The sequence below is a fragment of the Elgaria multicarinata genome, chromosome 6 (assembly GCF_023053635.1).
Source record: "Elgaria multicarinata webbii isolate HBS135686 ecotype San Diego chromosome 6, rElgMul1.1.pri, whole genome shotgun sequence".
Lineage (NCBI taxonomy): Eukaryota > Metazoa > Chordata > Lepidosauria > Squamata > Anguidae > Elgaria > Elgaria multicarinata.
Genome location: NC_086176.1, coordinates 85,118,871 through 85,143,531, shown reverse-complemented (window position 1 = coordinate 85,143,531; position 24,661 = coordinate 85,118,871). Strand labels below are relative to the sequence as shown.

At 40.3% G+C, this 24,661-nt stretch overlaps 1 protein-coding gene across 1 annotated transcript in view; it reads right to left on the bottom strand.

Annotated features, from left to right (window-relative positions):
• Nucleotides 1-1,222: 1,222 nt before the first annotated feature.
• Nucleotides 1,223-24,661, bottom strand: part of PDE8B (phosphodiesterase 8B) — a 63,054-nt gene continuing 39,615 nt past the window's right edge. The window contains exons 10-22 of the mRNA XM_063127956.1: nt 24,216-24,276; nt 23,547-23,598; nt 21,725-21,802; nt 21,287-21,363; nt 20,115-20,279; nt 18,400-18,445; nt 16,088-16,223; nt 14,505-14,703; nt 12,202-12,419; nt 7,459-7,594; nt 4,419-4,586; nt 3,825-3,954; nt 1,223-2,576 (exon numbers count right to left, since the gene is read on the bottom strand). Coding sequence (XP_062984026.1) covers nt 2,455-2,576; nt 3,825-3,954; nt 4,419-4,586; nt 7,459-7,594; nt 12,202-12,419; nt 14,505-14,703; nt 16,088-16,223; nt 18,400-18,445; nt 20,115-20,279; nt 21,287-21,363; nt 21,725-21,802; nt 23,547-23,598; nt 24,216-24,276 — 1,588 coding nt within the window. The 3' untranslated portion in view covers nt 1,223-2,454. The remainder of the gene's footprint in view (nt 2,577-3,824; nt 3,955-4,418; nt 4,587-7,458; nt 7,595-12,201; nt 12,420-14,504; nt 14,704-16,087; nt 16,224-18,399; nt 18,446-20,114; nt 20,280-21,286; nt 21,364-21,724; nt 21,803-23,546; nt 23,599-24,215; nt 24,277-24,661) is intronic.

The window sequence follows — 24,661 nt, the reverse complement described above, 5'->3', positions numbered from 1 at the left end:
GGGGGAAGGGTGCCATAGAAAAGTGCAATGGGAGGGGGGCTTTCCTCCTCCTGATAGTGAGATCACAAGCCTCCTGTGGATGGAAGGAGCCCTTCTTTTCATGGGAGACTTCTGCTGGATCCACCCCAATATAAATAAAACTAGAGCTAAGGCTATATAAATAAAAATTAATTAAAATTTAATCAGATATAGGCCTTGATAGTAATACATAATGGATATGATGAATACTTCACTGAACACACCATTCTTTAAACTATACAATGTAGCACTATAATACATAGCAACGGAAGTTAGGGTTCAATTAGAATTCTAACAAAAATATAGCTTATATACATTTCTCTGCATGGAAATTATATGAGTGTTTTACATTATTTTACATAACTTGATACAAAACATTGGAAAAATGTTGGCACATTATGTAAGCTACAATCATTGTCATTTTTCATCAGTAGTAATACTCTGTATTTACTTTATCTGGTTTACCTTCCTGGACTCAGCACAAAACATAGAGCCAAAGCAGTTTCCTTTTTCATGGGCAGTGTAATACTTCACATTAAATTATATACATTTCAGCCTTTGAAGAGCCTGTTCTAATGCAGAGTGTTAAATATTAGTGAAATAATTAATTTTGTGACTAATAGCCAATAATTTGATGATTGTCTAAGCCAGTGAGCTTATTTAAGGAATGTTGCTGGTTCAAAACCAGAAATCATGGTACTCAGTGGGGCAGGAGGCGGGGGAGAATAGCACAATATGCTAGGAATATGGGCCCTATTGAAAAAAATGGCAATTATGTAAGAGCACAACGTCTATTCATTGTGATGGGACTTGCACAGGACAACTCCCCAATGTGATTAAAATGAATATAAAAATATTTGTGCTTTGACAGCTGAAACATAAATTTCATACTTTAATGGAAATTTTACATTGTTTCTTCAACAGACTTAAAATGAATCTTCTTAGGACTATATTGTATTTTTTTTAAAAAAATTGTATCCTGTTCAACTAGCCCTATTGGGTTCTTGAAGCAGCTTACCTCAAATAGCAGTACAACCTGAACACTGTTTTCTGTTGTTTTAATGTTCAAGGACTCTGTATTTCACCTAATTTTTTCTGGCTTGTTCATGTTAAGGTCAATGTCTCAAGAGTAAGTGCTATGGCTGCAATCCAGGACACCAAGGCACAGGGGTTTCCCTATCCTTTATGAGAGAAATGCTATGCATGAGCAGCCAGGTCCCTTCTCCTAGAAAGAGAATAGGAGGCTTCTGCATGGGTGTGGATTCTAGAGACCTTTTTGAATATGGCTCGTGTGTGTGTGTGTGTGCGTGCGTGCGTGCACGTACAGGGTTTCTTTTACTTATGGCTCATGTGTATAAAATATCTATCACACTCTGCTCCTAAGATCTACTATACCAGCAATCCCCATTCTAAGCATGTAGATGTAAATTTGGAACTGTACAACATCACAAAGCATGATGCAGACAGATGTTTTAGGATGGGATGCCTGTCCTTCAACTTCAGTTGTTTTTCACAATATGGCTCACTGTCAAATATTTGAAGGCAGAGAAAAGTATGGATTTGCTCAGCTTTGTGAACTTTAGTATCTCCTACTTACAATTTTACAAAATGATACTTGAACAAGCAAAACAGATCCAAGGACTCCTTGTCTATGTAGAACCCACAGTGTGCACAGAGTCCTCACTTTACCATAGGCTTTAATGACGGAGCCAGCTCTGTGAGTGCATCCCAGTTTTGCACGCAAACCGCCCCCTGGCACCGAAGTCCACAGGGAAGCCTGCTTATGAAGGAAAGCAGTATGCACAGACAGGTTTGGATCACAGAAATTGTATACCTATCAAAGATAACAAAGCTCACAGTATTGTCTGGCAGAACTGAAGTTACATTGAAGTCAAAGTTTGCTATTAAAACAGTCAATTTTTCACAACAAAGCACAGTTGAATTTGTTGCTTTCCCCCTCAAATTACTTTCTCTTCTTTTGTTTTGTTGCATCAGATAAACAATACTTGCTGTAAGCAAGGCTGCCCTAAAATGACAAGTTTTATCAAAAATTGTTGATAGTTATTCCAAAGAAATTAGTTCATGTCATGATGCCCGCTTATATGGGATTCACATAATCAATTTGGTCTGCACACAAAATTATACCAATTATATATTTGACAAATTATAACAATTTTATAAAACTATCTTTAAAAGGATCTGTTGTGCCACAAAAAAGAGGATAGCTTTATAAAGTGTTTATTGGTCTCCGTATTATCACCTTTATAAAAACAAAGCGCTGTAGAATTTAGAGCTATTTAAAATTGAGAAACAGTATTTCTCTCCTCACTGCCCAGTTGGTAACTTCATTGTGAAGGAAATTCTGCCCCTCTTGGGTCCATACCAGTAAATGGTTCACAGTGTGAGTGGTAGGCTTTGATATTCCTTTTTCTCCCTTCAGCTTCCATTATTGTTCTCTGAAGGAAGCCGAAGGCTCCTACACTTTGACTCATCTAACGTTTTCCAGTGCTTGTAGTTATTTGCCAAGTGTTGCATCAGGGCAGGCAGATGTGCAAATGCTGAAAGAAAGAAAGAAAGAAAGAAAGAAAGAAAGAAAGAAAGAAAGAAAAAGCATAAATGTGAAAAACAAGTGTCAATGCAAGTAAATATTTCTTAATATTGAGTAGTCAGCCTTTGTGTTAGGAGGATCAACTTTCTGTTAGTATTATACAAAGAATAATATATATTAAATAGCCTGCAATAAAGCTACGCAGATTTTTAAAAGTGTCAATGTTTTTAATGTTAGAAGAATACAAGCGTCCCCTGTAACAAAATGTTGCATTGGGAGTGCTCGTGTTTTCGGGTGCCAGCCAGCCATGCCCTTTCCCAGGGTACACTATTTAGGAATAGACAGATCAGTCTATTCCAGACCATATCAGTTTTGTTCATTTATAAACACATTCCATCCTGTTTCTGCATTCTTAAATGTATTCTCACAAAATATGCATTTCTAAACATGCTGTCTGAAAGTATGCATTTCTAAGGGTATTTTATCTTTAAATGTTCATTTCAAAATACATTTTAGAACCTGAGAACTGCATTATGAAATTCTAAGAACCACAAAATCTGATGGGTAATTATATTCCAGTCTTCACTCTAGTGTGCAAAGTGCAGATCAGGTCAGTTGACATCATGATTCAGAAAGACTTGAGTTCTTCAACTAATTCCATCCCAACCCTATTCTGTTTTCTTCCCCCTGCAATAGTCAGTCAACATGCTCAGTTGCTCCAGAATGCCAAGTCCTCCATCGACTGTTTGCCCCCTGTTCTGCAAATGAGTTTCCTTGCCTCCTCCCCACCATTTTTTTTAGTTCCTGTGATCCATAGTTCCTTTGCTCTGATCCATAGTTCCTATGATCAAATCAAATACAAAAATAATAAACATTGGGAGGGTCCACACATTTCCCATCCCTGATCTTAAGCAATGTTGTAGCCTTTACGCAGCTGCCTTACGGCACAGTAATCCCTACAGCTATGGGGCGGTATACAAATGCAATCATAATCATAATAATTTAATAATAATAAATGACATTTGAGGAGGCTCTTTTTCATCTGTATTCACCGTAAATATTACACAACCAGGAATGAGTGATTCTCAATTGTCCTGCATGAACAGCAGTGTTCACACTAGCACAGCTAGTGGGTAACAAGGGGGATATTCTTTAATGCATAATCCCTAATCAGATGGATTAGGACTGGCATACCCTGCTCTCGTTTGGGTGAAATAAATAATTTGTTCCTCAGCAAAGGAAAAGTGGAACTTCTTACCATCCCAAGCATCAAACATGTCCATTATGAAGTAATCAATGAAGGATATCTGAGACTTGGGGATACTACAGGTGTTTCGATCAAATACTGGCATGACAACTGGGAGACCCTGTCTCTTTTCTTCATCAGTCTGTAGAAAGCAAAACATAAACCATGGCTTAGCATTATTTGTGAACATAGCCAGACAGGTGACAATGATCTACGTATCCACATAATAATTTAGAAGGTAAAAAAATAGCAAAAACCCTCAATGCTTAATGTAAGTGGATTATGAAACTGTAATTGCTGGCACAGTCAGAAACAAATACAAGTAGGATATACTTTTCAGTAACTCACAGGTCAGTATAGGGAGCAGTAAAATAATTACAAAAAAATGCCTTTTATTTTAATTTGACTAATTTGGCATTTACTGACTAAGGGTGGGATCCAGATTTGTACCCATTGAATCAAATGGGTTTTATTAGTCATGACTAACTTATGTCCCAATTATTTCAATGGATTTATTCAAAGTTTCCAACCCATATTAGCTTTTAGTATGAGAAAATAAAATGCCTTATAATTCAGTTTCTAATAATAATAATAATAATTCCATACCTGTGCAAAATATTCTTCTGAAATCCTCCCAGCCCATTCAATACACAGTTCTAGAGGACGACATGGATTTGCAACATCTGCACATTTAATCATCATGCGCTTGATTAGCGTCTGGTTATCTGGAAAGTTCTTGAGATTGGTTGTACATTCACAGTCGCTACCCTCATTCTGGAAAACAGGTACTCAGTTATGGTGTACATCAGCACCACTGCTCACAGCCGCTGTGAAATCACTATTGTAACACCTTTTACAATTGCACCATAATATGAATAATCATCCTGCACATTTATCTGGTAATCTAGGAGGAAATCCATGAGTTAAGCATGAGCAAGAGAGGAAGCTGTCTCTTTATCTAGACTTATCAAAAGCTACTATAATTTTATAATTAAGAAAAGATTCAATGCTATTAGGGAAACTTGGTTAACTTCAATTTATAATAATGGTCACAATGAATCAACAGAAAAATGAGAAATTGGTTCCTATTTAGATATGGCTTGTTTAGTGGTCAGTTGTGCATTCAGTGCTCATCTAAGCTCTCTGCACTACAAATGCACAAAGATCCAGAATGTAGAAAGGGCAAGAAATGGCATCTGTACAAATGAATCAGGGTGTAGGAATCCGAGTCACCTCCCTCTTATTTTTCAAGATTACTTCTCATGCTTCTTGATTAGTAAGCAAGGATTGAATTGGCAGACAAAGGCAGTGGTGTGTTCAGATGATTGCAGGGGGGCGGGGGGAAGTCATAATGGCTTCTACCCCTGCCCTCGCACTTGCGCTCCAGCGAAAATCAAAAGGTAAGGGGGGGGAAAGGCCCGACCTTGCTCCCCACCCCACCCCTGAGGGCCCTGGACCCCCATCCCAGCTCCTTCCCTCTGATGACCCCTGCTACTCGCGGCAAAGAAGCAAGAAGTCAGGACGAGCGCCCACACTGCCCATGGTTCTCAGGATCATCCCAGGACTGCATGTAAAACAGGATAACTGAGGTCTCAGTTATCCCAGGAAAATGGAGGGATCATCCCTCCCTGATCCCAGGATTCCCTATGCATCATTTGGACACACAGGGATGATCCCGAGATGATCCCTGGAAAAACGGCTGGTGTAGAAAGGGCCATCCTTCCATATGGGATTCTTCCCTTTCTCTAGGCATAGCAATGCAGAAAGTTTCCAGGCCTATTTCACCTGAAAATCTAAAACCTGTAGATCTAAATCCAACCATGTATTGTTTTGGAATATGTGAACTACTACAGGATTTTTAAAATTGGAAGCGGTATATAAATGTTCTAAAATAAATTTAATAATAATAATAATAATAATAATAATAATAATAATAATAATAATAATAATAATAATTATCCTGGAGAGGCCACCAGTGAGGGAGGAAGCAGCAGCCAGGCACCTCTCCACTGTAATCCAGCTCTGTAATCCTGGGTCCAGCTCCAGCTGAGAGCCCCCTCCCTCCTGCTACCAACTGTCTCTGCAGAGGCCACCAGTGAGGGAGGAAGCAGCAGCCAGGCACCTCTCCACCATGCCTGGGTCCAGCTCCAGCTGAGAGCCCCCTCCCTCCTGCTACCAACTGTAACTGCAGAGGCCACCAGAGAGGGAGGAAGCAGCAGCCAGGCACCTCTCCACCGTGCCTGGGTCCAGCTCCAGCTGAGAGCCCCCTCCCTCCTGCTGTCAACTGTAACTGCTGAACTTTACAACTAAGATTGTAGTGCCTGAATTTGCTTCCCTTTTCCCCCTCCTCCTCCTCCCTCCCAATCCCCTTTCCTTTTGTGTCATGTCTTTTAGATTGTAAGCCTGTGGGCAGGGACTGTCAAGAAATACTTTTGTAAGCTGCCATGAGAGCCTTCTTTGGCTGAATGGTGGCATAAAAATCCTTAAATGAATAAAATTAAAAATGAATAATAATAATAATAATAATAATAATAATAATAATAATAATAATAATAATAGATATATATGTTTAGATGCATCTATCAATAAAAGACCCACACTTGGAAATACAAAATACTTGGTGTGCTCAGTATTGTAAATACAAGTCTTCCCAAATCTGGTGCCCTCCAGACCTGTTAACAGGAAATGCCAGAGACTGAACGTAAAAAAAAAAAAAACATGTCTGTAACACTGAACCTATGGACCCCCTCAATAACTATATCATTATAGTATCCATAGAATTGTGCAACATATAACTTGCTGCATAAAATTTCACATTTGGGTATAACAACTGGGGCCCTGCTGCAACCCAATGTTGCAGTGTGGAATGCAACCCCCTCCATTCCATTCCTCCCTCCCCTACAGTTTTCTATTTTCCCCTCAAGTCAGCATTCCATAGCCACTGAGCATGCTCAGTTCTCACTGGGCTGTTTGCGGGGTTTGCTACACGTTTTTTGTACACAGTTTAACGCATCTGGAGGGCACCAGATTTGGGAAGACTTGTATTTACAATACTGAGCACACCAAGTATTTTGGTACCAGCACTGGGAATGCAGAGCCTCTGCTAATTAAATGAAACAATACTGGCTTGGCTAGACAAATGGTCTGACTCATGAGGAGTAGTTAAGTATAAGGTCATTTCATATATTCTCATATGTCATTAGAAAGGCTTAGAAACATCGTAGTTCATAACTTCTAAGCTACTTCTTTATTTAAGAGATGTCTACCCAACCTTCAATTTTGGTAAAATTTCCAAGTCAGTTTCCAAATTACAAAAAGAAGTACAGAATCTTAAATGTCAATATCTAAAAATACAAACATTACAGCATCATATCTTATGTGAACCGCCCAGAGAGCTTCGGCTATGGGGCGGTATATAAATGCAATAAATAAAATAAATCATAAAAAGCAGAAAGGCAGTTCTTTGCCAAGATTATAGGGACCACCACCTTCTGTGTTTAGAATCCACCTAATAGCATGAAACATGGTTCTTGGTTGTGGGTGTTTGAATACTGCTACAACATGAATGAAAAATGACCACACCAATACCCACAAAATATATCCACTTAAACATCTATGCTTCTTCAAATGGCATTTCGGCACTTACATTGGAGTTGGTTTCTTCAGAAGCCATGGGCTTGGTGATACTGTTCACAAACTTGTTCACATGCTCAAAGTGCTTAGTCATTTCTGTTGCCAAAACCATGTCAATAATTGCCTGGCGAAGAGTTCGATAATGATTCCTGGAAAGAGGAAAAACAATCCGTTCGCAGGATATATACTCACAGAATCAGTGCTCTTTCCTGATCTCCCATTACTACTGTGTGTAATATTTTCATGAAATCTGTGCAGTCACATGAAGAACAGTGATTAAATGAAGCCTGGTACAATGCATTCAAAAATTCAGTCCGTTTACATTATTACTGTGATTGTGCACAACAAATGTAAAAGTCAACAGGCATTTGTTGTGGTCTAAAATTCTAAATCTTCAAACTACTCTGTTAAAACATGATGATACTAGAAAGCTTGCAGACATCACCCACTAAGTATATATCAGTAAAAAGGTACTGACTTACCTACTTCATAACTCTCCTAGGCTTTAAGAAAAGAATATTCTTACTAGTGCTCCTAACAAGTATCAAAAGAAAAAAAATGCAGGCACATGGTTATTGGCCAATGTGTTAGTCAGGGTGAGGAGATGACATAGCTGGATAAAGGAGACGGGCAAGCAGGGTAAGGGAAGGCCAACTGGCAACAGATGCCTCATCTACACCAAGCAGGATATTGCAGTATGAAAGCAGTATATAAAAGGCAGGAGCCACACCAAGCAGAATATAGCAGTATGAAAGTGGTATAGGTCTGTGTCAATGGGCCCCAACAGTTGTCAGTGCACTTCAATACCACTATAAAGCAGTAGTGTGGCTCCTGTCTCTTATATACCACTTTCATACTGCAATATCCTGCTTGGTGTAGATGAGGCCTGTGTCACAGGCAAGATGAGTGTGTTCAGGAGATGTTCTGCTGAAGAAACGGACTTGAAAGGGGATTTGAAGTTGGGGATTGAACTAGATGGGTATGGAAGTACTTCCAACAGTATGACTCTGAGGTTCTGGAGAAGAAAGAAGTAGCTTAGCAAAACAAAAGGAGAAAGATCCATCCATGGATAAGGAGAAGCAAGGCATGAGAGGAAAAGTAGCGGAAGGAGTGAAAGTGTTTTAAAAGCTGATGACCTGAGGGAACAAAAACATGTTGTGTGGGGTGGGTAGGTAGGGGGGAATATAGAAAGTGATGTTAGACCACATTTTGGAGAGACTAGCTTGAAGTTGATGCATAGAGCAACAGACAACCTTCACAGAGTCTTAGGCCTTAGCTAGACCTAAGGTTTATCCTGGGGTCATCCCTGCCTGCTCCTGGGATCCCCTGTATGTCATTTACATGGACAGGGATGACCCCAGGACGATCCTGGGATAAACCTTAGGTCTAGCTAAGGCCTTAGGCTGGAGACAGAAAGTGGGCCAATTCACATGATCAAACAGCCCATCATGACTATTGGAACATGGGTTGCAGTGTGTGCTGGCAGCCATTTTGAATATTCAAGTTGCAACTGTGGCTTATCGTGTTGTCTGAACCCTGGGACCATGGGTTATGCGAAGGTTAAACAACCCTCACATCATCCTAAAACAGGCCATGGGTTCTGCAAGGGTAATCCCACAGTTCCCAGGATTACTGCTTCCAAATATTTTTTAAAAGGAGAAAATTCAGCCTAACTACAGCCACTCACAGTTAATTTGTTTTTAACTGTGAAATTTATTGTTTTATACTGCATGCTTTTATCTGTACGCTGCCCTGAGATAGAGCGGGATACAAATGTTTTAAATGTTTTTTAAATAAATAAATAGATACGGGAAAGGTCTCCAGATCCATGTTTGACATTCCAGCCAGAGAACTACACTGTAAATACATTGAATACATTCACATTCTTAATACAGAGTGCACATGTTATCTATCTATGTAAACCCTACTAATTTTCGTTGAATACAACAAAATTGATATCCCAGACTATCAGAGCAGAGAAATAGATTTTCATAACATGTTATTAACTTGGAACATATTCAGTTAATGCTGTACACCAACAAAGGTTAGATAAAATTGTTGTTGTTTTTTTTAAAAAAGTGTGTGTGTGTGTGTGTGTGTGTGTGTGTGTGTGTGTGTGTGTATTACAAAGAATGTCCACAATTTGGAGAATGGTGACATTCACATGAGAATGCTGACAATACCAGATAAATGATATTATGCATGTGATATTTAAGCTGAATTTAACAATACTGTGACTTCATCTGTGTTTCTTCCAAATTAACGTGCGGTTCCTTTTTTCCTGATGTGGAAGGTACTGATTGATTTGGCTGCAGCAAGCAAAATATGCAGAGCCTAGACACAGTGAAGCGAAACACTTTATTTAGAACATTAATAACAGTCTAGGCATGGAAATCAACTTTCTGAGAGATAGTATATTCAAATATAATTTGAAATACTGTGGGATTCCAGCTGTTGAGACCAGCAAATCTGTTACAAATTTGACATTATAGTCTTTGCTATGTTTTTGATCTCTGAATATGACAATATTTTGTTCCTTCTGTATTTATAAACGAAGCACTTTTTGAGCTTCAAGAAACTAAATCTGCTTGGTTGGAAATCAAGTTGGTTGGAACTTGGTTGGAAATCAAGTTGGAACATCTTCAATTTTTTATTTTTACATTTTTTCCTACCAAAATGAACAATTTTGCTTCTAAGTAGGACCTGACAGACTGCTTTAGGCTTTAAGGACCAATTTTTCAAATGTCTTTTGTTCTTGAAGAGTTCCCCCAAATAAATGGCACTTGCTGGCTGAAGATCCCTTTGAGTAATATTGGAAGTGCAAATTCGAGTAAAAAGAAGCCTTGGATAGAGAGAAAGAATGAATGAATCAAGTTTGGATGAGTTTTATATCACTTCGAGGTGACATTTCCTTGTAATTCTTTGATAGTTATTTATTCTTACAAATTCACCCAATCTGGTGAAATCCAGATGCAACTATGGGGAATGCAAAATGTATTTTTAATGGCTACATAGTTGCAGTTCAGTTTCACCATCTGAGGATGCATTTAGAATAATGAGTAACCCCAGAAGAATTATTAGGAACTGCCATCTCATATATAACACAGCCTTAGATAGTAAGCTATTTAGTGAAGGAGTTTGAATAAATAAAAATCAGTTGAATGGATATTTATGAACTCTAGAGTGAACAAAAGAGGGGATGACGTTTGGTGTTTAAAACTTCTTTCTGTGGTGTTAGACATGAATAAGAGGATAGGCCCTTTTATGGATCAGTAACTGGTTAGAGAACAGAAAGCAGAGAGTAGGAATAAATGGTCAATTCTCCCGATGGAATGAAGTAAATAGTGGGGTCCCACAGGGATCGGTATTGGGACCAATTCTTTTCAACTTGTTCATAAATGATCTGGAATTATGAGTGAGCAGTGAAGTGGCCAAGTTTGCCAACGACACCAAATTATTTAAGGTTGTTAAAACACAAAGGGATTGTGAAGAGTTCCAAAGGGATCTCTCCAAGCTGGGAGAGTGGGCATCCAAATGGCAGATATGGTTCAATGTAAGGAAGTATAAGGTGATGCACGTTGGGGGGAAAACCTAACTTCAAGTAGAACCTAATGGGGTCTGAGCTGGTAGTGATTGAACAAGAAAGAGATCTTGGGATTGTGGAGGACAGCTCGATGAAAATGTCCACCCAGGGTGCGGCCCCTGTATAGAAGGCAAACTCCATGTTAGGCATTATAACAAAAGGAATTGAGAATAAAATGGCCAGTATCACACTGCCTTTATACAAACCTATGGTGCGACCACACTTAGAATATTGTGGACAGTTCTGGTCGATATTATAGAGCTGGAAAAAGTACAGAAAAGGGCAACTAAAATGATTAAGGGTCTTGAGCATCTCCCCTATGAGGGAAGGTTACATCAGCTGGGATTGTTTAGCTTGGAAAAAAGGAGGCTAAGGGGAGACATGATAGAGGTGTACAAAATTATGCATGGTATGGAGAATGTGGATAGGGAGACATTTTTCTCCCTCTCTCAAAATACTAGAACCCGGGGTCATCCCATGAAGCTTATTGATGGGAGATCCAGGACAAATAAAAGGAAGTACTTCTTCATACAGTGCATAGTTAAATTATGGAACTCACTACCACAAGATGTAGTGATGGCCACCAATTAGGATGGCTTTAAAAGGGGGTTGGATAAATTACTGGAGGCGAAGGCTATCCATGGCTACTAGCCCTGATGGTTGTGTGCTATCTCCAGTATTCGAGGCAGTAAGCCCGTGTGCACGAGTTGCTGGGGAACATGGATGGGAGGGTGCTGTTGCACCATGTCCTGCTTGTTCATCCCTGGCCAATGGCTGGTTGGCCATTGTGTGAACAGAGTGCTGGACTAGGTGGACCCTTGGTCTGATGCAGCATGGCACTTCTCATGTTCTTATGTTCTAATCTATTTTATATATGGAGTAGTATATAAATATTGTAAATAAATGTTTTGCATGAAAATATTTATCTATTTCCCCACATCTTGGATGCATACTAAGGAATGCTGGCAATCACATATAGGTGATGTATCAACCTTCAGTGATGTATCTCTCTTTTTGGGGGGCACTTATGTGAACTGATATTAAAAAAGTTTCAGACATTTATTGTCACATTACAGACTTTTGGAGGAGACAGATTTCACACATTTGCACACAGGTAATGTATTCAGACACTCTTCACATGCTCAAAATAAAGAGAACTCTGAAGAATTTAACCTGTTAAGATTTTTAAAGATGTTGCACTTGTTGTCTTTTGCTGTCAACTGGAATGCCAGAGCTGTGTGATGGCTCTCCAGTACGGCAGTGTCATTGTAGAGAACAGCTAGCTCACTGCCCGCATTGCACAGGAAAGAGTTGGTCCGTCCCGGGTGATCTACGTCATGAACTGTTGCAGCTATTAATGCAGCCACTTCATCCAAATGATCAAGGCTTCCCTACAAGAAAGAGTTAAGTCTTATTCATCTGTATTTATCAAAATAAAAATATCAACTGTCAATAGAGCTACAGGTATGAATCCAAGTTTGGATGAGTTTTATATCACTATGAGGTGACATTTCCCTGTAATTCTTTGATAGTTACTTATTCTTGCAAATTCACCCAATCTGGTGAAATCCAGATACAACTAAAGGGAATGCAAAATGTATTTTTAATGGCTACATAGTTGCAGCCCAGTTTCACCATCTGAGGATGCGTTTAGAATAATGAGTAACCTCAGGAGAATTATTAGGAACTGCCATCTCACGGTTAACATTTCCCTATAAAATTGGTTGTATAATCACATCCTCAGATAATAAGCTATTTAGTGAGGGACTCTGAATAAATAACCTGGAAATAAAGAGATAGGGTGCTTCCAGATGAGGCTTTTATTGTGCAATCGCCCAGCCTCATTCACAGATTTTTACAGGGTGTTCAGACGTCATTGTCTTCTATTTGTATCCCTCATGTGCTTTCACACTTCTTCCTCCTTTTGTTTTTTCTTACCTCAGAAAATCTATTAAGGAGGGAAAGACAGAAGCCCGCACAGTGTCCTTTGATTGGTGGTGCTAGGAGCCATTTGTCTGGAAGCAATCTTACTTTAAAACAACCGGGATTCCCTTTTGTGACAGTCTCTTCACTTGTATGGGGGACATATACTCTGCTTCCTTTAAATCAGCCCAAGCTACTGTGGCTAAGTCATGGTGCTTTGCTCTAGGGCAGCAGACAGTCAATATTCAGACTCAGGCTATTCCCAGATGGAGGTTTGTGAAGGTCAAGCACAGTAAATGGCGCATCCGGCACACGACATCCATGTAATGACTGATTATTTATGTGCGGACTGCAGATAGTCCAAACAGAAAGCACAGACACTGTTGCATAAAACCAGCCATGTTAGTGTCAAATCTCCACTTTTGAAGTACTCATCCTGTTTCGGCTGTAACATTGGTGAGGAAACTGCCTCCCTGAAACACTCTAAAAGAGCCTTCTCCAACCTAGCACACTCTAAATGTGTTGTCCTACAACTCCTATCATCCCCAGCCGACATGGCTTCCAAAAAAGGTGATCCATAGCAAACAAAACCTGTACCCCATTATTTCTGGGTGTGAATCCTGATTACAGGATTGAAGTGGCAAAAGAAGTGTTAAATCATCCTAAATATAGGCATGTGCTAACATCAGCTAAGTTCAATGTTTTACCCTCTACACTGCTACAAGAAGATTTCAGGGTATTCCTATTGTTACTACTATTACATTTATATCCTGCCTTACTTCCTCTTGTGAGGAACCGAAGGCAGTTTACATAGAGCTTTTCTACACAAAGTTTTTTTATTGTGTGCTCAGAATTGCTCTCTCAAGGTATGTAGTTTGTGGGTCATGACACTGTCATCTTCCAGGGCTTCTTCTGTGCTTTGCAACCATTATCACAGGTTTTTTTAGATCAAAGGAAGTGCAGTATTTTTCAGAATGGCTTTCTAGTTATAGCCTGTATAGTGGATGCCGAAGACCTGGTAAAGATGTGGGTAAAAGCCTCATACAAAAATGCCCATAGTTCTCCATTTTATCCTCAACAATCCTATGAGGTCAGTTAAGCTGAGAATTGGTGACTGGTCAAAATCACCCAGTGAGCTTTGTGGCTGAGTGGGCAGTAGAACCCGGATATCCTGAGTCCCTTTCCAATACGCTAAACACTACACCATTCTGGCTCTTTTGATGCATATTTTTGTCCTTGTGGAATTGGAAAAGTTGAGTCTGTTACACATGTTGCAGTATACTGTCCTTACACAGTGATCAGACTGAAATTGTAGAAATGCTGATTTAATGTTTTAAGTTTGGATTTTAGCTGAATTTATCCTGAACTATGGCTGTAATAAATTTTTGAGTTGTTACTAAGTTTTCCCTAGCGTTTAACCTAAACCTATCTGACTACAGTTCAAAACATGCCATATCTTCCTCCTGGTAATCTTTTAAAGATTTTTTTAAAAACAAACTAATGAGTTAATAATCCATCAAGCAAGGGCATAGAAATCTCAGCAGGAACCGTACCTTAACTCTCTCTTTCCCCAGAAAGAAAGCTGTGGCATGCAAAACATCAGCTGCGTGAGTGGAGTTATGGTAGGAATTGGAGGAGTGGTAGTTGGCTTCAATCACCTGGAACCAGGAGCGTACGGTGGCTTCTGAACAGTTTAAGAATTCACAGACGCCAAAGCGGGCAAAAATTTTCAAACCCAGGTAAACCAATGGCCTGGAATATAATTAGAGAAGAAATGTAAACCAAGACAGGAAAGCCAATCTCTGTCAATATTCTTGCGGTTTGTAGTCTTTGGTTAGGGACAGCTTCAAAGTATTAGACAAATTTTACACTACCACTGCCTGTGCCACTTTAATGTAAGCAAAGATATCGGCCCCTATCGCAAGAATATATTTTGATAGTGGGGAAATAATAATGGACAGGGGAGAAGGAAGGAGAGCAAGGGGGGAACGATTCATTATATTGAATGCACAGCTTGGTGTTGCATGAGTCTTCCTCCCCCTTTAAACTATTCTTAAATTTTCAAATACAGAGACAAACAAATGAACAACAAAAGAAAAGAAAATTACATCAAGTTTAACTCTAGTTGTTGACAGAGTGTAGTTTATTTAACATATTTTTTTCCTTTTAGTTTACAAGCAATAATAATAATGATGATGATGATGGGTGGAAGAAACCTAGAATTTGCTATTAAATTTAGTCTCTTTTCCATCGCCTGAGAAAAGGCTTTGATATAGCTTAACCCTATCCTCTAGCGCTGCAGCCCCTATTACAGCCCAGAGCTTGTGAACCTCCCAGAGAGCTTTGGCTATTGGGTAGTATAGAAATGAAAACAACAACAACAACAACAACAACAACAACAACATCTCCCCCAGCTGCTATTTGGCATGGGTGGGAAGCTGCCATTGGCGCCAATGGAATCCTCCCTTCTGTGCCAAGTAGCGGCTGGTGGAAGGGGGGAAGCAGCTGTTTTCATCAGGCTAACAGCACAGGGTGGAAGGGTTAAAAATGCCAAACTATAGCCTGGCATGAAGAGGCAAGAGTAATAGGAGAGTAACAGTTATAAAATGTAGTTACTTGTTCTTAATTTCCATTTGGGACTAGGGACTACAGGACTGAGGACTTCAAAAAATTATAGAAGAAGTGAATTTTGAGGAGGAATTTGAAGGAAGAGAGACGTGGAATTATGTAGCAGTCCTTCCTTGGAGGGAGTTCTAGACATAAAGAGCACAGGATAGAAAGAGTGGGAAAATATTCTGTTCGTGCTAAACTAGGCTGCAACAAACGGAATAAAATTGGAATAAAAAAGGGCTCTTTTCCAGGTTCAGAAGTTGCACTCGCTTCACACATTAACCAGTAAACACAGACAGTGAAAGCACAAGTTACTTATGGCTACCCTACATCAACATCCACAACAGCTGCCTGGGACAGGTTGTCACAGTGAAGCAAATTAGGGCACAATCCTATGCATGCTTAGACAGAAAAAAGTCCCAGGATTCCCTAGCCATACAGGCTTAATTTGTGCCACAGCTTGTTCAGCAACTTCCTTCAGCGTCTCCTGCTATCCGTCTACCTAATATGCAGAGAGAAGCCTTGCCTTTTATTTGTAACAGCCTCCAGTTCAAAAATATTGAAGTCCCAGCTCTCTTCGTTATCCAGCAAGCGTGCAATGCAGGGTGGAACGTCACTGACGGTGACTGGCACTGAAAGGTGACCATGGCTCTGGTTCGTATCTGTTCAAACAACAAATGGACACGTTATGGTGCCCTGCTTGAAGAAGCCTTTGCAGGAAGTAAGTCTCTGAGCTAAACTCGATATGATGGCAACAACTCCCAGGTGTTTGAGCCTGGAACTGCCCCAACTTTGTAGAAAGATGAGGGGTAGGGCATATACAAAAGACACATGCAAGTAAGGAGTGCGAAACATTTCCTTTCCCCCAACAGTTTTCCTCCCTGCACTTTTTATGTCTGAAAATAGGACTCTGGAATGTGTTCAGCTGGGAGGAAGACACTTGGAAAGAAGGGCTACAGAGAGGCAGGTTGTGGACTAAGGGATGGTCTTGTACTCATGAACTTCCTTTGCCCCATCCCCTCTTTCTAGGAGATTGGGGCACTTCTGTGTTTAGTAGACCACTGCCATCACAACAAGCTTGTCCCTTGCAGTCTCAAAGTTTAGAATTTATCATTTTGAGGCATCACAATTAAACTCCCTAAATAAAAACATGAAAATGCATGGCCCAGTTCTAGCAACGGGCAAATAGTTCCTGGAAACACTGGTGCTGCTGAATAGGGTCTACTAGCCCATCAAAAGGTGCAGTGTGCTACTTCAATGGGTCCCAGATGAGTGTCATGATGCAGACGGACATATCCATCTACTATGTTGTCCCCTCATTGCCTTGGCCGCCCATCCAGCCCCCTGAAAATGCTACACAGAGAATCAGGAGTCCCTGCTGAATGGGGTGAAGTGTGGTGTGCATGAGTGAGGGGGACTGCCAAAACAGCATGGAGGAACCTTCCCTTACTCTCATAGAAGGCATATCCTAGATTCAGCCCAATATCTTCTACCATGCTTTCCAGGAGGGGTAGAATTGAAAACAGATGGACAGGCTCATCAGCTACGCACAGAGATGGCTACTTCCATGCCGAGATCTCCCTTACTGGATTGGGGCTTCTGTCTAGGAAATACTAAAATTGTACTGACGACTCTAATCTACATCAGTAAGCCTTTGAATTATCTTTTGTGTGGTTGCTACTAAACCTGTCTAAGGGCCATTTCCTGTGTTAAAGCAAAGATGGTTCTCTGTGTTTTCACAGCGAGTTGACTGCATCTTTTCTGTCTATAATAAAGAGTTTGGGGGCAGGAAAGAGTAAATAACTGTTTTAGGAGAACTGCATACATTATTATTTATTTATTTATTTATTTATATAGCACCATTAGTGTACATGGTACTGTACAGAGTAAATCAATAAAATAGCAAAACCCTGCCGCATAGGCTTACATTCTAATATTTTTTTTACTTTTTAATTAACTTTTAGGGCCTTGCTAGACTGGGCTTTAGCCCAGTACGAGCCCTGGGCTCACCCCTGTGCATCCAGATGACGCACAGGGTATCCCGGGCTCAGGCAGGGGGTGAACCCTCCCTGGGCCCGGGGTAACTGGCACCGCTTCTGGCCTGGTTTTTCCTGCAGTCTCAGGCTTAGCTCGAGACTACAGGCGTGTAGCCAGATCCGCTGCTTTTCCCGGCTACCAGATTTATTCCTGAGTAGCCAGTAAAAGCGGTGGATGCGCATCAGGGCTATGGTGGGGACATGGGGGGGGAATCACAGGTGGGGCGGGCAGGGGATCGGACATGGCAGGCGGGGGAAGGAGAACAGGGCCGGGGGGGGAGATCGCGGACAGGGGGGAAAGGAGATCACGGACAAGGGGAAGGCGAACGGGGCCAGAGGGGGAGATCGTGGATGGGGGGGAGGAGAACAGGGCCAGAGGGGGAGATCGCGGATGGGGGGGAGGAGAACAGGGCCAGAGGGGGAGATCGCGGATGGGGGAGAAGGAGATTTTTTTAAAAAACATCAACACACTACTTACCATTCCTGTCTCCTGCGCTGCTGCCGCCGCTTTAAAAGTAAAAAAAAAAATGGCGGCCGTGACAGCTCTCCTCCAGAGCTCGTCGCGGCTCACATGTGAATAAGGGCAAGATCTCGCATTATTCATAACGCAAGTTCTCCCCTCCTCTCCCCCGGATTTTCCACCAGGTCTAGCAAAGGCCTTAGTTAATTTTTCAAAACACGATATAGAATCTGCATTTGAGGGATTCTCTCTACCTCTGATTTTGAACAAGAGAAATTCCTCTACAATGTTAGCAACAAATGAAATAGGCATACTTATAGAGAGGTTGACAGGGGGACTTACTTTTAGAAAATACATACTCATTTCCTGACAGTCTTCTCAAGCCATCCTGAAATGAAGTAAAAAACAAATGGTACAATCCAGGATTCCTCGCACCAGGTCGAAAAAGAAGAAAGATACAGAGAGAAAATGAACCATGCTCTCAAAGTACTACAGTTAGACAAGAAAAGGAAAGGCTAGTGTATTGCTATGTTTATGCACTATACAATATAAACAACTTGCTCCAAACTATCACAAAAGCATATATAATAACATGTGTGAGTGCTTGTTTATATATTTTACATAACTTGCAAGATGGTACGACTGATAGTTCAATGCAACATTAATGCTGTCTAGTCTTTAATTGATACAAACGTCTTTTACGAAAACAAATCAAGCCTCTCTCTTGTCCACTGTTCAGTGAATTCTTTATTTTTCTCTGAGTCACCCTCCCTTGCTGTTTTACCATGGATCCTACACATCACCCAATATAAAGAAAGCTTTTATGTTGCTGTCTTAGGTTCCCCAGGTGACTTAAGTCACTGAAGGCACTGCGTTTTCCAGCAAATGAGAGGAAGTAATTATGAAGTCAGTGAATGGGTCTAGATTTGGGCTAGACCAACTGCACTGATGAGAGTGGACGTCCCCACCCTCCTCCTTCCCACAGCAGCCTCTCTAACCCCCTGAAAATGCTACACAGAGAGGGAGGAGACCCTCCTGAATGTGCTGAGCTGTAGTGTATGAGTGAGGGGGATACCCCCCAAATTAGGTGGAGAAACCTTCCATGAACAGGGCCCTGCTTCTTACTGAAGACCCCCTTCCTCTCACAGAAGGCTGTTCCTTGATGCAACCCTATATCTTCTACCATGCTTTCCAGGCTGGATAGAATTGAAAACAGTGGCTACAAAATTTTCTTCACAAGATTACATGTCAATAGATTTCATAAACACACTGAAAGTACTTATGGACAGAGGGTGGCATCACATGGCACTCTGTTCTCCTTCATGGCTGATTATCTAGAACTGATTACTTCAGCAATAGCTAAGGCCACCTGTTTTTATGCACTTTTTGAACACATTGTATACAAATAAATCCACTCTGGTCACCTGATCAGTCTTCTCCACTATGCTGAAATGCGCTGTATTTCTATTTAAATTATAGTAATCATTTCTAAATTTGTATCTATCTATATATACAGTTGGATCCAGATTTATGCTGGATCAAGTGTGCTGGTGGACATGGACTTCTTGCCCTGTCTTCCTACAGCAACCGCTCCAGATGCCTGAAAACACTGCAGAGATTAAGTAAACCTTTCTGAATGGGCTGAACTGTGGTAGGAGGGGGAGAGGGGGATCTTTAGATATCTGGCAGAGGGATATTCCTCGAGTGGCGTCCTTCCCCTCATGAAAGGTCTCTTCCTCTCGCGGAAGGCAGATCCTAGATCCAACTCATTACATGATTGCGTTGTCCTTTGTCCTCTTTTTTTTGGCCATGTATAAGTGGCTACTGGACTTCTGTCTCATTCTGGCACCTCCTCTGGCCTCGTGGTAGGGCTGCCTCCTTAACTGGAATCAGAAAATCTCCCCCTGGCTCTTGAAAAGAGAGGGGTCTTTTGATAAGAGTTAGTTTTGCTTTTGCTTGGTTGCTAGATGTCAACACCGGGAATCTAGATTAATATGATCATGTTTTTAAATATCATCTAGTGAAATTGATTGTTTGATTTATGTATTCTTACTCACAGTCATCAGACCTCCGACAAGATCACTAGTGTGAGGATCTTCATCTTTGGTACCTAGTTGAGGGGAGTAAAGTTCTGTTGTCCGTAAGATTTCCAAAACCCTATCTAAGGCTTCTGCTACAGTTACAGGGCTGTTTTCTTGAGCTGAATTGATTATATTAATCACCTGGAGGGTTACAAAGAGAAAGGAAAAAACATATAGAATGAAGCCATTGTTGCTTTCACATCACTGCAGATGTTTTTTATATGCATGAAACTATTAGGGAATTAGCATGTAAAAGGGCTGTCAACTGAATAAAGTAGTCTGTTTCTAAAATGATTAATAATTAATTATTTAAATTAAAATCTATTGGCCTATTACCGAAATCTCAATATAGGTGCCATTTTGAGGATATTTGAAAGATGTATTAGTTAATTTACAATGTGTAAATAAAAGCTATTACTTATTGGTTTAGGGAAAAGCCATCTTTGATATTTTCTTTTCCATTCCATTACAATGAGAGCAAAATAGCCACGAAACAAAAAGAAATGTGCCTTAACACTTAGCCCAAGTACATGATTAAAATCGGCCTCACTGATTAATAGATGATAACTGATTGAATTTTTGCAGCTCTAATATGTAATAGTTCATAAAGACAAAGCATAGGTTACTATTTGTGAAAATAGTAACTTACAAACAATATTAGTTTGAATGAATAAACAGCACTACTACCATTCATGAATCTGATGAGCAACAAGTCATAATTAGCATAGCTTCAGCTTGCTCATTCCTTTTATTCATCTCCTGTACTAGAACTTTACATAGCTAGTAGGCAATGGGAAACATACTTTGTAGAGTGAGAACATCACAAGATATTTGAATGCCTTGATAAACCTTGTTTATTTTATTTATTTATTGCATTTATATCCCGCCTTTTTCCCTCCAAGGAACCCAAGGGGGCATACATAACCCTCTTCCTCCTCTCCATTTTATCCTCACAACAGCAACTCTGTGAGGTAGGTTGGGCTGAGAGTGTCAAAGTCACAAATTGAGCTTCCGTGGCCAAGAGGGGACTAGAACCGGGATCTCCCAGCTCCCAGTCCAACACTCTAACCACTACACCACACTGGCGTCTGCCCATTTCCTGTAAAAGATGACTGATGTGTATAAACGACTTCAGAAACAACTCCTACCTTCGTGATTGGAGCTTCTATTGTCATGGAGTGGATTCTTGCCATTGAGGAATACCGCCGATTCTGTAAACTTGGGGCTGCCATTAAATAGAAACATTTTGGCTTTTTAAACAAATACAAATAAAAAGCTACATCCTCATATATTCAATGACTTTACATGAGTGGGCCCACAAAACAAGAGATGGTCTTATGTTACTAGAGAGTAAAAAATAGTTTGCCAGCAAGAGTTGAAGACACTTCTGCCCCAAAATATTTTCCATTGTTCCTCTACTTCCTATTCAGTAGCCCAGACAGTTGAAAGCTGATTGTAGTAAAAACTTTAAAGACAAATCAAATGCCACTTGTCCAAATCTTCAATAGTAAGAAAGATTGTTATCATTCATTGTGGCACAGGTCCCTGAATTTCTAGTGATATTTTCTACAGATTGGTTTTCTTACCATCACTGCTTCGAGAGGCTATTGATTTGACATCAATGGATTCTTTCCTCCTGTTCTTGCATCTGAAGGAGTGAACATCTATAAATATTACAGGAAAGTATTTTAAAATGCTCAGAATTTATTTTCACAGTCACTTTTATCCCTTTTTTAAGAGTGGGCATTTTAACTTGTCTCTCTTCTACAGATAAAAAGCGTTAGAGCTGAATACATAATCTTCAACCAAAGTTCAAAAAGGGGCAGGTGGGGACGACGACTGTAAGACAAGGAAGAGAACCAAACTTATGTTCATTCCCAGTTTTAGGGCTTTACCTCACTACCACCTTACCGCACACTAAAATTTATTTGACATAAATGCAATGTGCTGGTAAATCTACAATAACCGCAGGAGGAATAACTGAGACTGGGCTTTAAGCTGTCTTGGAAGGGGTGGAGGGCAAATGAATAGAATGGGGGGAGGGGGCTGTGGCCCTCCAGAGGTTGTTAGACTTCTACTCTCAGCATCTCTGACATTGGTCATGATGGCTGGGAGTCTACCAACATCTGGATTGGCCACAACTTCTCCACACCTGCTACGACAATAACCAGATGTGAAGGAGGGCAGTGCTCCTGTACCTTTAATAATTGTGTAAAAGAAGGTTTTCCCACTTCCGGGGAAGGAGGAGCCCTATCTGTTGCATCTGGAGAGAACAGGTCTTGCTTCAGTTATCTGTGCACTAATGATGTCCTTGCCAGACTACTGTGATGCGTTGTATGTGGGACTGCCTTTGAAGACTGTCCAGGAACTTCAGCTGGTGCTGGTGGGGCGATTTGATTCAGTCATATAATACCTATACTGTGCCTGCTGCACTGGTTACTGGTGTGTTTCCAAGCCTAATCTAAAGTGCTGGTTTTCACTTTTAAAGCTATAAACAGTTTGGGAACAAATTACTTGAAGAATATCAACCATACTCTAAGATCAGCAAGAGAGGCACATCTCATTTGCCCACCTGTGAGAGTGGCCCACCTGTGACAGTTAGGCTGGCGTCCACACAAGAGAGAGCCTTTTCCACAGTGGCACCACACCTCTGGAACAAGTTGCCATTGGGGATCCGTCAGGCCCCCATCATTGCAGACTTTTAAGCAGGCCCTGAAAACTTGTTACTTTACTCTAGCCTTCTTCTGATTATGTGTTATCAGACAGGGTTGCAGCTGCAGTTTTCTGTTGAAAGTTTTATTTTATGCTGGTGTTTGATTATTATTATTTTTAGAATGTTTGCTGCTGTTGCTGTTTTATTGTGTTTTACTGCTTTTATGCCGCATTGTTTTTTATTATGTATTTTATTGTTGTACGCCACCTCAGAAGCGCTCCTGCCCTAAAAGGCAGCCAAGAAATATAAATAAAATCAAATCTGGTCATTATAAAAATCAAAGGACTGTAACTCCTCAGAACTGTTGCATGTATGTAATCGGTGTCATCGCCATACCATGCATTTGATCCTCAGCATCCTGCTCTCCCTTTTGTTTGCCATGCTATGAAGATATCTTTCTCTTTTGGCCTACTTAAATGAAGCTGAAAATTTCATTTGATTGAGAAGATTGGAATAATGTTGACTGGGGGCTTCTTTATACATTATGGAGGTAATCACGTAAGTCTACTGAATGGTGACACATTACCGCTTGGTATGTGAAGTTTTTCCAAACAACAGGTCCAATGAAGAACGGATCGAACTACTACCACTTGCAAGGGTTTCTCAGCTGCCTCCATGTGGCTGCCAAAATGTATGAAGCAGCACTGATTCTGCGTTTTCAAATGATGCCGTATAAAGAAAGATAATTTTCTAACCTGACTGAAACTGGTCTCCTGCACACTTTTCATCACGGTGAGTCTTGTAGGTCTGGTGTTACATGGGAAAAAAGAAAATTGGCACATAAAGCTCTGACTTTGCTGAACCTCAAGCATAGACACCATTGTGGTGTATACTGTAGATTATGCATGTGCATGCCCTCTTCTTTCTATACCTCCATTTGCACCTGTAAACTGTTTAACTGGCCAAAGCCATAGCAACTTTTCCATTCTGCTGGTTTATGTGTTGAGTGTACTTTGACAGACCATATCTCTCATCAACACAATCTTGCCCAACGCAGCATATTTTGAATATCGCCTTTCACTGTGTCAGATACAACACAGGCAAGGACACTGCAGCTTAAACAAAAGTGGCAGAAATTTGGTGGTGGTCGGATTATCCTTTGAAATAAATGCCAGCCATCTTGTTTGATCCACTGAAGTTGCATCCCACAATTAGATTTTTTCTATGTTGTTGTTGTTGTTGATATTATTATTATTATTATTATTATTATTATTATTATTATTATTATTATCCCACTTTTCAAGTTAGTCTGACTTGCCATTTATATTTTAATTATACAATGTACAAATGATGTGGGGGAAAAACAGTTGTTAATAAGAAAGTGACAATTAGCCAGGTTACATACTGCACAAGGAACATTGTACCTGTTTGTTACTGTCATTGGTGCAACACAGCTTCTTGATAGACACAAAATGTCGGATTTTCCTACCAATATATATAAAAAAATCTGTTATTAAATGCAATACTTGCAGTGAAACTGGTGATAAAATTAATTTCTAGCCACCCATTTGTAAATCAAAACCCTGAGTCTGACGAGTTTATTAAAAAGATTTCTATAATTACTATGATTAGTTGTTTATTGAGCTCATCCTAGGAAGTAGGTCAATAATGTTTACATTTTATACATGGGTCATTGAAGCAGAGAGATGACAGCCTAGTTAAGGGCACTCAGGGAGTTAGAGTTCTGTGATTATCAGCAGAATCCTCTTCATGTAATCCTAAGGATTTCAATGGGACTTGATCTCTAGTAAGTCTGCATCCAGAAATTCCCAGCATCAGGGTGAGGGATGACACTTGATTTGGATCAGCT